The 15649-nt window shown below is 37.5% G+C and overlaps 1 protein-coding gene across 1 annotated transcript in view; it reads left to right on the forward strand.

The window, feature by feature from the left end:
- LOC136857637 (DNA-dependent protein kinase catalytic subunit) overlaps positions 1–15649 on the forward strand; it is an 873484-nt gene that overhangs the window by 734820 nt on the left and 123015 nt on the right. Inside the window, exons 45-46 of the mRNA XM_067136445.2 lie at positions 5515–5726; positions 13482–13986. Of these exons, the coding sequence (XP_066992546.2) occupies positions 5515–5726; positions 13482–13986 (717 nt within the window). The remainder of the gene's footprint in view (positions 1–5514; positions 5727–13481; positions 13987–15649) is intronic.

A 15649-nucleotide genomic window follows, 5' to 3' on the forward strand; every position in this document is an offset into this window, starting at 1 on the left:
TAAAAGCAATATTACTTCAGATTAGAACTAGAGTTGACAGCTCTGGATTTTCCATTATTTCTTAATTTGTAAAATTTTCTTTACTGAAGCATTTTTTAAAATTCAAGTCTACTTGTAAAGGTGTATGTAACTTAAGATGTATTTGTAGACAACACTTAGCCACATTAGGTACTAAAGAGAGGGCTCTGAAGTCAGTTGCTGGTCAAAATCTGAACATTTTGAGGAAACCAGAGAATTAATCGAACTCTGATAAAGGACAGATTGGGAGAGCATGCAAGCTTATAACCCAATCCAGACCTAAGAGTTGGTCTCATTTTTAGTTCTTAGTCTCGTTTTGGGAGGGTAAGTCTCTCATAGTCTTTTTTTTAAGAATAGGTCTCTATTCTAGCTTTCTTGCGGTTGGCGGGTGAAGTATGTAAAAAATGTGCAATTGGAACAGAAGACTTGTGTGAAATATTATTCTCCAAATAGAATAAAGTTATGTGGTTTGTCTTATTATATTTAAGGTTGATTAATATCTAACCTCCTTCTGAAGTCTCTATCTGTGTAGTGAACACAGAAACACGGAAATTGTTCTGTGTGTTCTTCATGATACTGAGGAAACTAACCCCGAATTACAGAACAGTTTAAAACAGAGCTTTTCTGTAATGTACTTTATGCCATTTTCTATTATTTTTTCCTTTCCTTTCTGGAGTTATATTGGAGTGGTTGGCTGTTGATCTGTGAACAGATATGTTAATAATGGGAAAGTGCGATTTTAGAACCTGTTGACTACTTAAAAAAGGACAGGAATGGTCATTTGTTGTCAACATGGGTATCAAGACACAGTGGAACTGAACTGGTTTGCAAAGTTTGTGCATGTAAAACAGAGTTTCAAAACAAGGGGTGTCATGCTCCTCAGACTATGCTTAACATACAAAATTAGCCTCTGATGTTCTAGAGTATAAGCAGATACTTCTGATACAATCCAAAGTGGAGATACTGGGTCAAGCTGTAGTTCTTCTGTACCTGCCATTAAACTCTCTATAGTCCGAAGAATGTGGCATCATTATCTGAATTAATTTGATTTATGAAGTCGATGTGTTGCAACTTCTTTGCATCCTCTTGCAGCAGGGTTGTTCCAACTAATTATTCTTTTATCCTTAAGAAGATGCAGTATTTAAGAGCTGATGCACTGGGACCATATTTTCAAAAGATGTTCTCAGACGATGGGGGAACCTCCTTGTATTTAGTCTGTTTTGATGAATCAATGAATGCTGAAGATGAAAAAGAACTTCAAATATTGGTCAGAGTCAGAGAGTAGAGGTGAAATACTTTCGAGAGATTTTCTTTCATTCTTCATCAGGACCACGAACCTACTACGCTGGTACAGCAGGGGGAGAGGTGATACTCCCACATGGTGCATCCCAGGTGGCAGATAGGGGGTCCTAACCGGCTTGCCGGCGGACTTGAGGGAAACAAAATACCTCTCGCGGACCAAACACACTCCCCTATGGGTGAGGGACACAGACGAATAATACACCCACGGTATCCCCTGCCTGTCGTAAGAGGCGACTAAAAGGGGCGATCAAGGGATGACTGTATTAGAACCATGAAACTACTTGTGATTAGTACCACCACGTGGGGAACACCATGGGTCACTTTTAATTGCACGTCGAGCCTTTCTCCTAAATCGTCCTCGTTTCAATGCTTGTGAGTTGGCAGCGATACTTATTCGATCGTGACTTCCTTTGCTACCTACAAGCGCTGTAAAATTCATTGTGAATGAAGGAGCTCAGGCGCTGCCCTTCTCCACTATAAATCCTTCAGTAATGTTGTATTTGCTGTGTTAAGTGTACCTGGAAAGAAGTAAGGCCTACATTAAGCACATCAGCACTGGAATCGCTTATGGTTCAGAGGACGAAAATGCTATCACAGTGAGAAGGATGCTTCAAGAAAAACTACACTGAAAAGCAGCTGCTGCGTGAGAAACAAGCTTCAAGTAATGTTTTATCACAGAACTGACAGGTTGTGTGCAAATGTTATTGTGTAATATGGTATACTTTCTAATAGATTGCTAGAGGGAAGGGCAAAGGGGGTGTCATTATCTACAAGGAAGGAACATGCTTTGGATTTGACTCGAAATTCTTCTCGGGGGCGGAGGGCGATTACTGATAATCCACTTCAAAGGTTGGCACCTCTGATTTTGTCTCAATTTGCAGCATTAGGGGCTGATGACCTAGATGTTATGCCCCTTTAAACAACAAGCATCATCATCATCTTCATCAGGAAAAATTATGCACAAACTCCTTATGGAAAAATTCACTCTGTCGTCAGTAATACAAACCTACCTGTTCCTAAACTTATGATGATGATTGTAATAATAATAATAATAATAATAATAATAATAATATGGCCTCAGCTACCACGTGCAAGCATTTTAATTTGACACTATTTGGCTGATTCCTCATCAAGTTTTGATTTTCCATTTTACTGTAGGCTTGTTAGTTATCACAATAAACTGAATCTTTCTTAGGTGGCGTCTTTGGCTGAGTTTTTTAATGAATTTTGTCTGGTAAACACCAAATGTGTCACCTGAGATCTTTTACATGCTGACATTGTACGACATGATTCCGCCCTTCAGAACGTATACCTCTGTTTGGTTTGAACTTGTCAGTTTAAGATATTACCAAAATTTATTAGGATCAACCTATTCAATACAATTGAATTTCCAAAGTTAGGACTTACATCCTATTACACTAAAATTTGAAGGGACATGTTTCGCCCTTTATAAGGGCATCATCAGCCTTTTTACACTCATACTTCAAAGATAAAAATCAGGATCCTGATTGTCATGGTAAAAAATATAAAAATGAGAATATAAGATTGGAAATGAGTATTATACAATGTGAGAAATTGTTATGAGTTCTTAAATAATAATTTACAATTGAAACTTCATTTAAAATGTTTGCGAAGAAAAGGTTGAAGTTGGTATGATATTACACTAGCAATTTTAAAATATTTTATAAAATAGACAATCTAGGCCTTATCCACATAATAACAAGAAGGTCTATGGCTAAAGTTGCCGTATCAAAGTTCAAGTGAAATTCGGCCGAAAGCAACTTGAATTTACATGTTGAAGAGAAGGTTAATGGACCTTAGTAGCCACTTAAGTTGACACAGAAACTTTCTTGTTGAAAACTTGTGATATTAAACTGTAGTATGGCACTATGTAGATGATAAAGTTGGATCCATTAATCCATTAATCTCGTTATTTATGAAGTGGGTTCGCGGTCTCCGTAATTTTGTTGAAGGAAGAAAAGATTAACTAAGAACAAGTGGATAACTCAGGAGATACTAGGCCTGATTGATGAACGACGAAAATACAAGAATGCTAGAAATGAAGAGGGCAGAAAAGAATACAGGCGATTAAAGAATCAAGTGGATAGAAAATGTAAGGTAGCTTAGGAAGAATGGCTGAAGGAGAAGTGCAAGGATGTCGAAGGTTGCAAGATGAGGCCCCGGGCTTTGGACCAGCATAGCAGATTTGTTGTTGTTGTTATTATTATTATTATTATTATTATTATTATTATTATTATTATTATTATTATTATTATTATTATTATTATTTCTGTTAATCATTTATTTAACTCATAACCTTATCTACCACTGAATTATTTCATTAAGTTCATCTTGGTTGTTAAAAATTTTATTGCATGGGTTTTCTTTCATCTTTAGATCTTTAGATCAAAGTATGAGCTGTTCTTTAATAACGATTTTAATTCTCAATGAAAATATCTAATAATTTTCTCATATTATTTTGGCTAACTTTTTCCAGTCTAACTGCGAGCTTAGCAGCCAAATTACGTTCATGTCGCGCTGCGAGCATAGCCCGTAGTAAGGTTTGACAGTTCATTTAAAATCAAGAATGAGCTATGCACACATTCTGCTGGCTACATCATGTTTCTTGATATATTAGTTACAAGAGTATTTCATGGCATTCATAGATCTAGAAAAGGCATTCGATAATGTTGATTGGACCAAGCTTTTTAAGATTCTGAAGATGATTGGGATCAGATACAGAGAACAAAGAATTATCTACAATCTGTATAAAAATCAGTCTGCAGTGATAAGAATCGCGGACTTTGAAAAAGAAGCAGCCATCCAGAAAGGAGTGAGGCAAGGCTGCCGTTTGTCCCCCCTCCTTTTCAGTGTTTACATAGAACAGGCTATAAAGGAAATCAAAGAGGAATTGGAAAGGGAATCACAGTCCAAGGAGAGGAAATCAAAACCTTGAGATTTGCCGATGATATTGTTATTTTATCTGAGACTGCAGAAGATCTCGAGAAGTTGCTGAATGGTATGGACAAAGTCTTGGGTAAGGAGTACAAGATGAAATAAATAAGTCCAAAACAAAAGTAATCGAGTGCAGTCGAACGAAGGCAGGTGATGCAGGAAATATTAGATTAGGAAATGAAGTATTAAAGGAAGTAGATGAATATTGTTACTTGGGTAGTAAAATAACTAACGATGGCAAAAGTAAGGAGGACATAAAATGCAGACTAGCACAAGCAAGGAAGAGCTTTCTTAAGAAAAGAAATTTGCTCACTTCAAACATTGATATAGGAATTAGAAAGATGTTTTTGAAGACTTTCGTGTGGAGCGTAGCATTGTATGGAAGTGAAACATGGACGATTACTAGCTCAGAAAGAAAGAAAGAGAATAGAAGCTTTTGAAATGTGGTGTTACAGAAGAATGCTGAAGGTGAGATGGATAGATTGAATCACGAATGAAGAGATACTGAATCGAATTGGTGAGAGGAGATCAATTTGGCTAAATTTGACGAGAAGGAGAGATAGAATGATAGGACACATTTTAAGACACCCAGGACTTGTGAAGGGAGTGTAGGTGGTAAGAACGGTAGGGGTAGGCCAAGGTATGAATATGTCAAGCAGAATGGGTACGATCCCTGCTGATTTTAAGTTAGGAAATGTTTGTAAATGACCATCTCCCAATTTTAGGTTAGGAAATATTAGTAAATAATTTGTAATATAAAGTAGTGAATATCATGTAAGTTTGTTAAATTAATATGTAAGAACATAATATTGTAAGAAGGATTTGTAGTTAGGGAATATTGCATATGTGCATCATTATATTTTTTATAAATTTCTGTTTGGGTAAGAGTGTGTGCACATGGCCTAGCAGTGAAGATTGTGAAACAAGGAAAACTGACTGTATCAGTATAGACGGTTGAAGTTGATTAAAAGTGTTGCAACAAGTGGTTTAGAAACCCAGTTGGGAGGTGTGCTAAAGATGGTAATTAATCAATGTGGATGAACGTGTTAGAGTGCTGTTTGCGGATTGGCAGCTTGTTTGTATATTCATAGTCTGGTTCCTAACTTTCTATGTTTGATTTCAACTGGATATAATTTATCCTTAAATGTCTAACTTTCCTTTAGACTGTTTATTTTCTTTACAATAACTTTTGATTGTTATTTTTCCTTTATACTGTATATCTTGTCTTTTGTGTTTCAGAGTTCTGATGTTCCTGAATGGATGTTCCTTGGTTGGGTGAATCAGCTTATGGCTTGTCTCAATGTGTCAGTTGGACAAGCATTGCACTCTCTTGTCTTGAGACTGGCAAAAAAATACCCTCAAGCTATCGCATACGCTTTCCGAGTTAGCCGCGAGAAGTATACTTATAGTGCAGACCCAGATGGCCTGCGAACAAAGGATCTTATTACAAGGTTAATGCATTCTATTTATCTGTACAATATATGCCTTAGTTTCTGCATAAGTGCTTGTTTATGTTGTTTACGGAAGCTGTTCGAACAGTCACCCACCACATTTAATATATCATCTCTTCAGCATGGTAGGTAATCTCTGGTGGAGCTAAGTACAAACTACTATACAGATGAGTTATTCATTTTTTTACTGGTCATTTAACATATTTTTCAAAATGGGCAAGTTTATTTAATAAATGGTTTCTTGAATGTGATAAGTGAAAATATAGACTTACAAAGAAAATGCATGATATTCATATTTATGATTTATATTAAATTCTCACAGTTGAGAGAGAGATGTGTATTGGAAGGTAGGGTAAAGTCCTTCATCAAAGGATATGTAGAAAACGAAGAAATATTGTTTATCACATTATTTTTTGTAAGCATATACTCTTTGCTAGAAGTATAGAGGACTATATAAGATGCAAGAAACAACCTGTGTAATATGTTGTTCTTTGGATCTATCATGTAATTAAAATTATTGTTTAGATGTTACAAACTTAATACTGGTATAAATTTTTATAGATAATCTGTAACCAGTATAATATTACAGTGAATCATGTACACAGCGTAATTGTATGGTGCCACAATTTTTTCAGTTATGTGCACATTTCTTTTGAGAACTAGTAAATGTAATACAGAAGAGGGTAAAGTATATTGTACTCACCTATTGTGCACTGAAGCCCCCTAGAGTAATTAAGGATATTATCTTGTTCCTTTGCTGCCTTCTAGTAGTTTTCTAAGATGCAATAGACTTTGTTATACATGCTGTAACACTTTATTCATCCTCACACAAGATAGAAAATACAATACTCTACATACAATAATACTATTCTGTAATTCTTTTCATTGTTTTTCATGTTCTGAAACAACTTAAATTGCTCAGAATAATTACTGGAATTATTTTTTGAAATAATCAAGAATTTATTTCTGGACATGACTTGTAGCACTACACACTCAATTTTCTGCCAAGATTCTTGTTTTGTTTTTTTAATGCTCCAAAGAAACCAGCATCTCCTCAAATAGTAAAAACTGTTCCATATTCGTCAGACGCTGCACAGCTTCACAGTAAGTTTTCACACACGAATCACAAGTTCCTACCGTTTTCATGTCTTCGTTGTCATCTTCATGATTCTCCTCATTAATTTCAGCTCTCTGGTGATTTTCTATGATGGAGTAAATTGTATGGTTGCGTAGTTATGAGCTTGCATTCAAGAGGTTGTGGGTTCAATTTCCACTGTCAGTGCTCCTGAAGATGGTTATCCATGGTTTCCCATTTTCACACCAGACAAATGCCGGGGCTGTACCTTAAGGCCACGGCTGCTTCTTTCCCACTCCTAGCTCTTTCCTGCCCCGTCTTCATCATAAGACCTATCTGTGTTGGTGTGACGTAAAGGAAAATTGTAAAAAAAAATAATTAAAAAACAATTTTCAATGACTGATTCAAGTCACATATGTCATACTCCGCAGCAACATTCACATCAGTATTGGCATAGTCTTCTGCTTTGATGTTTGTGTAATTTGCATGATTGAAGTGTTTTCATGTATTTCCTTATTAGTCACAGTCAATCCTGCCTTTCTAAAACAGGACTCCAAGTTTCTTTGGATAAATGTTTTACAGCTTCCACAATCTAAATTATGGCAGCCATCACCGATTCCACATATTTTTCATAACGTCTATAATAAAAACGAAACCCACCTCCATCTCTCTAACTCGCCACCACTCCCCCCTCTACACCCTTTCACCACCATCCCTCCACCCCCTTCCCCCTCTGCTCCTCCCATCCTCACAAACACAGCTGAGCCAACATGGACTCGATCGTACAAACGGGACCGTTAACTTTGAGAAGGCCAGGCCGGTTCGAGAGGAAAACCACCTTTTAAGTTCCGCAAGTCTGAAGATTTCTTCACACCCATTTCAAATTTTTTACTTATCAGCCAAAGTTTCTCAGACAACCTCATTTTTCCATTACAGATTGGAACTTCATTGACAGTTTCCACTATGGTCACTTACAGTTTACCATGCACCTGTTACTTCTCTAACACATCTTCTCAATTTTGTCACTGCAAACACACCTAGCCAACATTGGAAGCAATCTTCGAGAACGGGACCGTTAAAGTGAGAAGAAATTGAGAATACTGCTATTCTAAAATTTTAAATTCATCGGCGCTTTTCCATAACTTATCATAACTTATCACATACTTTCACTCGCTCCTAGCCATTCATGGTGATGGTGTTTCTACAAAGACAGACTGTCAGCCTGAATTTTCAACACAGTGATTTTGTCTTGTTTTTGAGTCGTTATCAAACTAAAAAATTTTAGTCTAAGAGGTCCGCATCTTCACTATTAGCACTTATTGTTTTGTTTCTGTCTATATCATTTATTTTCTTTTCTTAGGTTTAGCACAATTTTTGGATTCAATTATGTTTTATATTAACCTTTCTTCACTGAATTTGTCTCAGCGAGTTATTTATTGGTCCATCTAGTGATGTAAATATTGTATATTGTTATTGTTTTATTTCCGTCATGTCTCTTTTGTTTTTCTTTTGTTCCTTGATTATGTTTTTAGCACATTTTTAGCTTGTATTATGTAGATTACTTTATATCTATCTAGGTATTCTGCCTTATGGCAGGTCTTGTCATGGGATGAACCTCTTCCACTGTTGCCTGTCCTGCGCCAAGTTTTTCATGTCCGAATATTTATTTCCTTGGATATTGTCCAACATTTGATATTTTTTCCTTCCTCTTCCTCGTTTGCCTTTCACCATTCCTTCTATTCCTTCTTTCAGTAAACAGTCCCTCCTCAAACAATGTCCGATCCAGTTCATTTTTCTCCTTCTAATGGTTTGTAACATACTTCGTTCTTCTCCAACTCTTCGTAATACCTCCTCATTCCTTACCCGGTCTTCCCATTTCACTCGTTCTATTCTCCTCCATACCCACATCTCTAGTGCCTCCAATCTTCTCTCATCTTTCTTTCTCAATGTCCAAGTCTCTGCGCCATACAGCGCTATGCTCCAAATGTAACACTTAGCAAGTCTTTTCCTCAAATCTTTGTTTAGTAGTCCACAAAATAATTTTGATTTTTTCCTAAAGCCTTCTTTTGCTATGGCAATTCTTTTCTTAATTTCTGTTGTGCAATACATATCATCTCTGATCATACTTCCCAAATACTTGAAGTTACTGACTTGCTCTATTTCTTCTCCTCCTATACTAATATGACAACTTCTACCTTTTCCTCCAATTATCATACTTTTGGTCTTCTTATTAATTCTCATTCCATATTCTTCTAGTTTCATGTTGAGTTTATCTAACATTTGTATCATTTCACGTTCGCTTTCTCCCATCACAACCATATCATCTGCAAATCTTATACATTTTACTCTCCTACCTCCAACACAAACTCCACTATTTCCATTAAAACATTCATTGATTATTTCTTCGAGATATATGTTGAACAGTGTCGGTGATAAAGAGCAGCCCTGTCTTACACCTCTTCCTAATTCAATTTCTTCACTCAACTCATCTCCTATTCTCACTCTTGCTCTCTGGTTTATATACAAATTCTTTATTAGCCTTCTATCCCTCCAATCAACTCCATGTTTCTTCAGAATTGTCATCAATTTGTCCCATCTGACACAGTCAAAAGCCTTCTCAAGGTCAATAAATATAGCATAAACCTTCCTGTTTTTCTGTATGTACCTCTCTCCTATCACCCTCAGAAGTCCATTGGCGTCTCTTGTTCCAACTCCTCTCCTGAAACCAAACTGTTCTTCACCTATAAAGTTATTCAGCTTTCCATATATCCTTCTGTTGAGCGTTCGCAGTAAGACTTTGGCTGCATGTGAAATCAGGCTCAATGTCCTATGTTCTTCACATTTTTTGCAGTTCTTTTTCTTTTCCATAGGAATTAAGATGACTTCACTGAAGTCCTTTGGCCATTTTCCTGTCATGTATATTTGATTACATAATCCAATGAACTCCTTTCTCCCTTCATTATTTAACGCTTTTAACAGTTCAACAGGAATCTCATCTATTCCCATTGCTTTTCTATTTTTCATCTCGTTCAGTGATGCTTCGATCTCTCTTCTCAGTATGGTTTCCCCTTTATCATCCTCTTTAACCATATCTTCCTCCTCTAATTCAAGTTCTTCTTCATTTGGTCGATTGTCCCGATTATATAGCCATTCTATGTATTCTTCCCATCTTTTCATTATTTCTTGGGGTTCATATATCATTGTGCCATCTGTAGCCTCTAGTTCCTCATTGCTGTTGTTCCTTCTCTTTTCTCTGAATACTATATTTGTTGCTTCTTTGTACATCAAGTCATATTTCCCTTCTTTCTCCAGTTGCTCTATCTCATCACACTTTTCTGTCAACCATTTCTTCTTTGCCTTTTCTGTTTCTCTTCTTAATTCATTATTTAACTTCCTGTAGTTACGCTTTCCTTCTTCTGTATTTACTGTTTTCCATTTCCTGCGTTCCTCCATTTATCATTTCTGATGTTATCCATTCCTTCTTTGCCCTTTTCCTCTCCTTGACTCCAAGCGTTTTCTTAGCTGCTTCTTTTATCCCATTTTTAAAAGTTTCCCATCTCCTTTCTACATTTTCTGTTTCATTTCCTAATGTATTATTGTTACAATACTCATCCTCTAGTTCTCTACACTTGTCTTTATCTTTCAGTTTCTCAATATTAATTTCTTCTCTCTTCTTTCCTTTCCATACTATTTTCACTGAAGATGGCTCAAATGAGTCAAAACATGTTTGAATTTTATTGCTCCATCTAATGATGGATTTATGTTTTATATTGAATTAGGAGGATACATAGAATTTTTCCTTTATAAAGTGTAGGCTTTATGGCAATGATAGGACAGGACAGGACAGGTCTAGGAATGGGAAGGAAGCAGCCATGGCTGTAATTAAGGTACAGCCCCAGCATTTGCCTGGTGTGAGAATGGGAAACCATGGAAAACCATCTTCAGGGCTGTCGACCCACTATCTCCCGAATATTGGATACTGGCCACACTTAAGCAACTGCAGCTATCAAGCTCGGTCCATAGTCTATTGGAAACAATACCAGGACTGAAACATCCTCAAGCGTCACTTGGTAAATGCAACCTCGTTCAAACTGGAGGCTTCGGATTGTTTTCTGAGCTGCCGATACGACCATAGCGATCTCACATGTTCATCCACATTTGGGAATTACCATATTTACTTGCATAATCCCCCCCCCCCCTATTTTTTACTTTTTTCAACCTCAAAAATGGGGAGGGAAAATTATGCGAATCTTAATTTAAAATGGAAATGAAAAAATTGAACATAATTACCATACTTAAGTTACTAAATTTGTTTGTGCCTTAAATAGTACAAATTATTGAAAATATATATCATACAATTAATAAAAAATTCGAAGATAATAATACATTCCCTAGCAATAATTATATGGAAACCATTGTCTTTTAACTCTCTTGGTGCCAGGCGGTAGTGCGAGCATCCGCCTTTTAAATTGCCAGAGCCGATTACATCGGCCGGCTTAAAATTCTGTGATATATGTAATTTTGAGGCAACCTATAGTGAAGTGCATACTTTTGTTACAACCTGTAGTAAAGGGGCTACACGTTATTGTGTGCCTGGCCTTGCTTTGGCAGTTCTAAGAGGGTGTTATACCTTTCACAAGAGTCCTTTCCTGTGTTTACAAATGCCGCTAACCGGTCAGTAAGAGATTGCTCCTTGCAGTGAGTGGATTTGTGACAGGAAAATGGCATGTTATTCACGTGATAATTTTTTAGCAGGTATTGATGACAATAAATGAATGCAGTATTTAGAACAGTGTGAAGTTAACGGTGATGATTTATCGGATAGCGATAGGGAATTTAATTCAGAGAGTAGCGACGAAATTATACCGGACACGTCCGCGGAATCACCGCAGCTAAAGAAGAGACGTTTAATTATGTCTAACAGCACTAAAGCTACTCTGAATATGGTGGTAGATGAAACTAGTGATAATGAATATGATGATGATGTCTCTGGAGAACATTTTGTGGAAATTTGTCCCAATGAACATTCCTCAACCTCCTGTCTCCTTCAAGGAAGTTCTTGGACCTAAACATGCCCTACCGTCTGATTCTCCGCCCATATCACACTTCAGTTTACTTTTCACTTACTCTCTGCTAAACCTTATAGTCACATATAGTCCTCTATCATTACCTAAATGCTGGTCTCCGCGGGCCAAGTGTAGCGTGCCTGCCTCTCACCCGGAGGTCATGGGTTCGATTCCCGCCCAGGTCAAGAATTTTCGCCTGGTCCTGAGGGTTGGTTCGTGGTTCACTCAATCTGAGTGACCCTAAGTGGTTGCAATTGAGGAGATATCTGAGGGTGAGAGGACCCCGGTCTGGAAAACCAAGAATAATTACTGAGAGGATCTGTCTCACCGACCATGATTCACCTCGTAAACTGCAGGTACCGAACTGAGCAGCGGTCGCTTAGTAGGTCAAAGCAAATCACGGATTTAGTGCCATACATTTCTTAATTTCGTAAATTGCTTTACCTCGTTGCAACGCTGAAACTTCTCTTACCTAATGGCTGATTATACTCCTATCCATTGACTGTTCTCCATAGAGTGTTTGCAAAAGTTTTTTTTTTTTTTTGCTAGTGGCTTTACGTCGCATCGACACAGATAGTTCTTATGGCAATGATGGGATAGGAAAGGCCTAGGAGTGGGAAAGAAGCGGCCGTGGCCTTAATTAAGGTACAGCACCAGCATTTGCCTGGTGTGAAAATGGGAAACCACGGAAAACCATCTTCAGGGCTGCCGACAGTGGGATTCGAATCCACTATCTCCTGGATGCAAGCTCACAGCCACGCGCCCCTAACCGCATGGCCAACTCGCCTGGGTTTTTCAAAAGTCTCCTGCTCCACAAAAAGAAATTCAATCACAGCTCTCTGTTTTGTAAGTACTTTGTGTGCAGTAGCCATTTGACAACAACAAGGATAAAACTTCATGGCATCACCAAGTAAAGTTTGTAGTTGCTGCAGACAAAATTTGGTCCTCCAACATCTCATTTTACAACTAAAAAAAAAGATGTGCATTACTTATTGAATTGCTCTAGTATATTTTAAGATTGGTTAAAAGTGTAATTGGCTATGGGGACCTTGTGTTGTTCTCAGCACACTTTGAAGCGAATGTGACATCAGGAGCACAGGGTTATATAGGTGAGATCATAACATGTTAATGAGGTATGTCTCTGGTATATTTTAGTATGATATCATTGTACTTTGCTGATGAGATGTAGTGTTTACAGTGCACTATGTTTTCTGGTATGGGCTAGAATAAATTTGTTCCTTTCATTGCCCTGTCTCAGTCTCATCCTCGGCTTTGACAATATGAAAGTGACTGAGGTATGAGCGATGCTAGTAATATAATTCCTTATGCAGCCAGACCCTGTTATGAATGGTGTGAAAATATCGCTCATAGGGTCAGTTGATGCATGCATTTCAGTGGGCTTGGCAGACTGATATGTAATAGCAACTTCTGGCTCGGTGAGGAAAGCAACGGGAAACTACCTCACTCCTCATTTCCCTAGTATGCCTCTTCAGTGACGCCTAGGCTGTTTATGGCAGCTGTTGGCGGAACTGTGGAGGATCAAACCAGCCTTCGGTCCGAATACCCAACATACAACATACATCATTGTACTTTACTGTCTCTTGTATGTTACAGGTTAGAAACACTTCTCATGGGTGACACATTAATGGAGACATTCCTACGCTCTATGTCCTCATTGGTTGTGCCAGAATTGCTGTTTGAACATCATTTAAAGAAGTTAATTGCAGTTTCATCAGAAGAGCCTATGAATATTCAGCGGTTGGAGGCTACTTATCACACATTGCTTGCAGAAGTGTATGAAGATGGGCCAACCACATCAAAAGTGCGAGGAGAAGCATTTAGCGTGTTAAATAACCATCGTGAACCTCTGGAGAAAGCGGTGGAGATACTGAGATGTGGAACTGGAATAAAACAAGGTGTGATGGCTTTACAAAATATCCAGAAAGCTCTACAGAATTCCAGAAGGAAGCACTCCAGTTCATTACGAAGCTATAGTCCATGGCTTGATGAGTTTCAGGGTTCACACTGGGTTAACGGTCTGGAACTGCCTGGTCAGTACTCTGGTGAATCGTGTCCATTACCACAGTATCATATAAAGATTGCCAGTTTCCAGAAACAGGTTAGTTTCACAACCTGTAATCTACTATACTTTACCTGATATGTTAGTTACAATATGTTAGAACTCCTGGCTCTTTTTTTTTTTTTTTTGTTATGAAAATTTCCTTAGTATTCCTATAGTATTAGGTAATATAGTAAAACTTGTCGTAACTAGAAATGAACAGGGTCCAAAATAATTTTCAAATTGAACAAGTACATTAGAAACATTACTTCTTACTTTACAGTAAATATTGGTGATTATGATTATCACTTCCCTTGAATTTAGGAAGAACCAAACAATGTTCAAATCTTACCTCCTGCCAATCATGACATATGGGTTGGAGACCTGTTTTTTTATTGAAAAGAGACATCAGGAAACTGCAAGCATCTGAAATGAAATTTTTACTATCTTCTATGCAAAAAGCAAGAAGAGACAGAATTAGAAATCAGTGCATTAGAAATGACATGCAAGTGACCTGTACGATGGAAGAAAGACTACGCATTGCACAGTTGAAATGGTTGTACAGAGGATGGAAGAGACCAGAACCGTCAGACAATACTTGGAAATGGCAGTACCTGGAAGGACACCTGTTGGATGTCCCAGAAGAAGGTGGCTGGACCAAATAAATGCAGACCTTATCGAGAAAGGCACAACACTGCAGGATGTGAAAGGATAGGAACTCCATAATGACAGGAACCGACGGAGGAACCGACCCGGCCCTCTGGAAGGATACCCAGATGATGATGATGATGATGATGATGATGATTGGTAGTTCAAGACCGTGGATTGAGCGAACCTCATCTTTTCAACCTTTTCCCTCTAAACCTCTGTGGTTACATTCCAATGTATCTCAGGAAGTGTGATGCTTTCCAAATCATACATTTTGTATTCAGGTATTGCTTTCAGACAATCTGTAATAAGATGGATTGTTTCTTTGAGGACCATATCTATTTGTTTTGCAAAGGCAGATCTGTCCTATAGAGGACAACCATAATTTCCTTGCCAAAAAAACAAGTGCCTTTGTATAAGAACAACATAGGTTGAGTTCCCCAATTATTACCTGTAAGTTCCCAGATGATATTCAAGACATTTTGTTTAATATTAAGACCGTGTCTTTAATATTTATGACCTGTCTGATTGTCTATTATCTATATATATAAAATAAGAGTTTTGTCTGTACATTGCTCAGAATTTGAAAATAATGGTATTTCTGTATCGGTCATGTCCATAGTAAATGCACTTTTTTCTTTTCCGTAATTTCTGTCTGTCTGTCTGTCTGTCTGTCTGTCTGTCTGTCTCTATGTATGTATGTATGTATGTATGTATGTATGTATGTATGTACACGCATCACGAGAAAACGGCTGAAGAGAATTTAATGAAAATCGGTGTGTGAAGACGGAGGGTGGCCCGCTACAATCTAGGGTATAAATTATCTCACTCACGCTGAGTGAAATGGTAGTTTAGGGGAAGGCCTAAAATTTAATTCTCAAATATTTATATTATTAGTAGTCCTATCGATAAATACTACATAACTAAAGTTATATAGAATTAAATTTCCGATCATTTATGTCATACATTGTTACCGTACTGGCTCTGATAACACAGATATTCATGAATTTGAATTTTTGTTGCCAAGTCCATATCAACGCCGAGCCACGAGAAAATGGGTTAACAGAATTTAATT

Source organism: Anabrus simplex, chromosome 1, assembly GCF_040414725.1.
Source record: "Anabrus simplex isolate iqAnaSimp1 chromosome 1, ASM4041472v1, whole genome shotgun sequence".
Taxonomy (NCBI): Eukaryota; Metazoa; Arthropoda; class Insecta; order Orthoptera; family Tettigoniidae; genus Anabrus; species Anabrus simplex.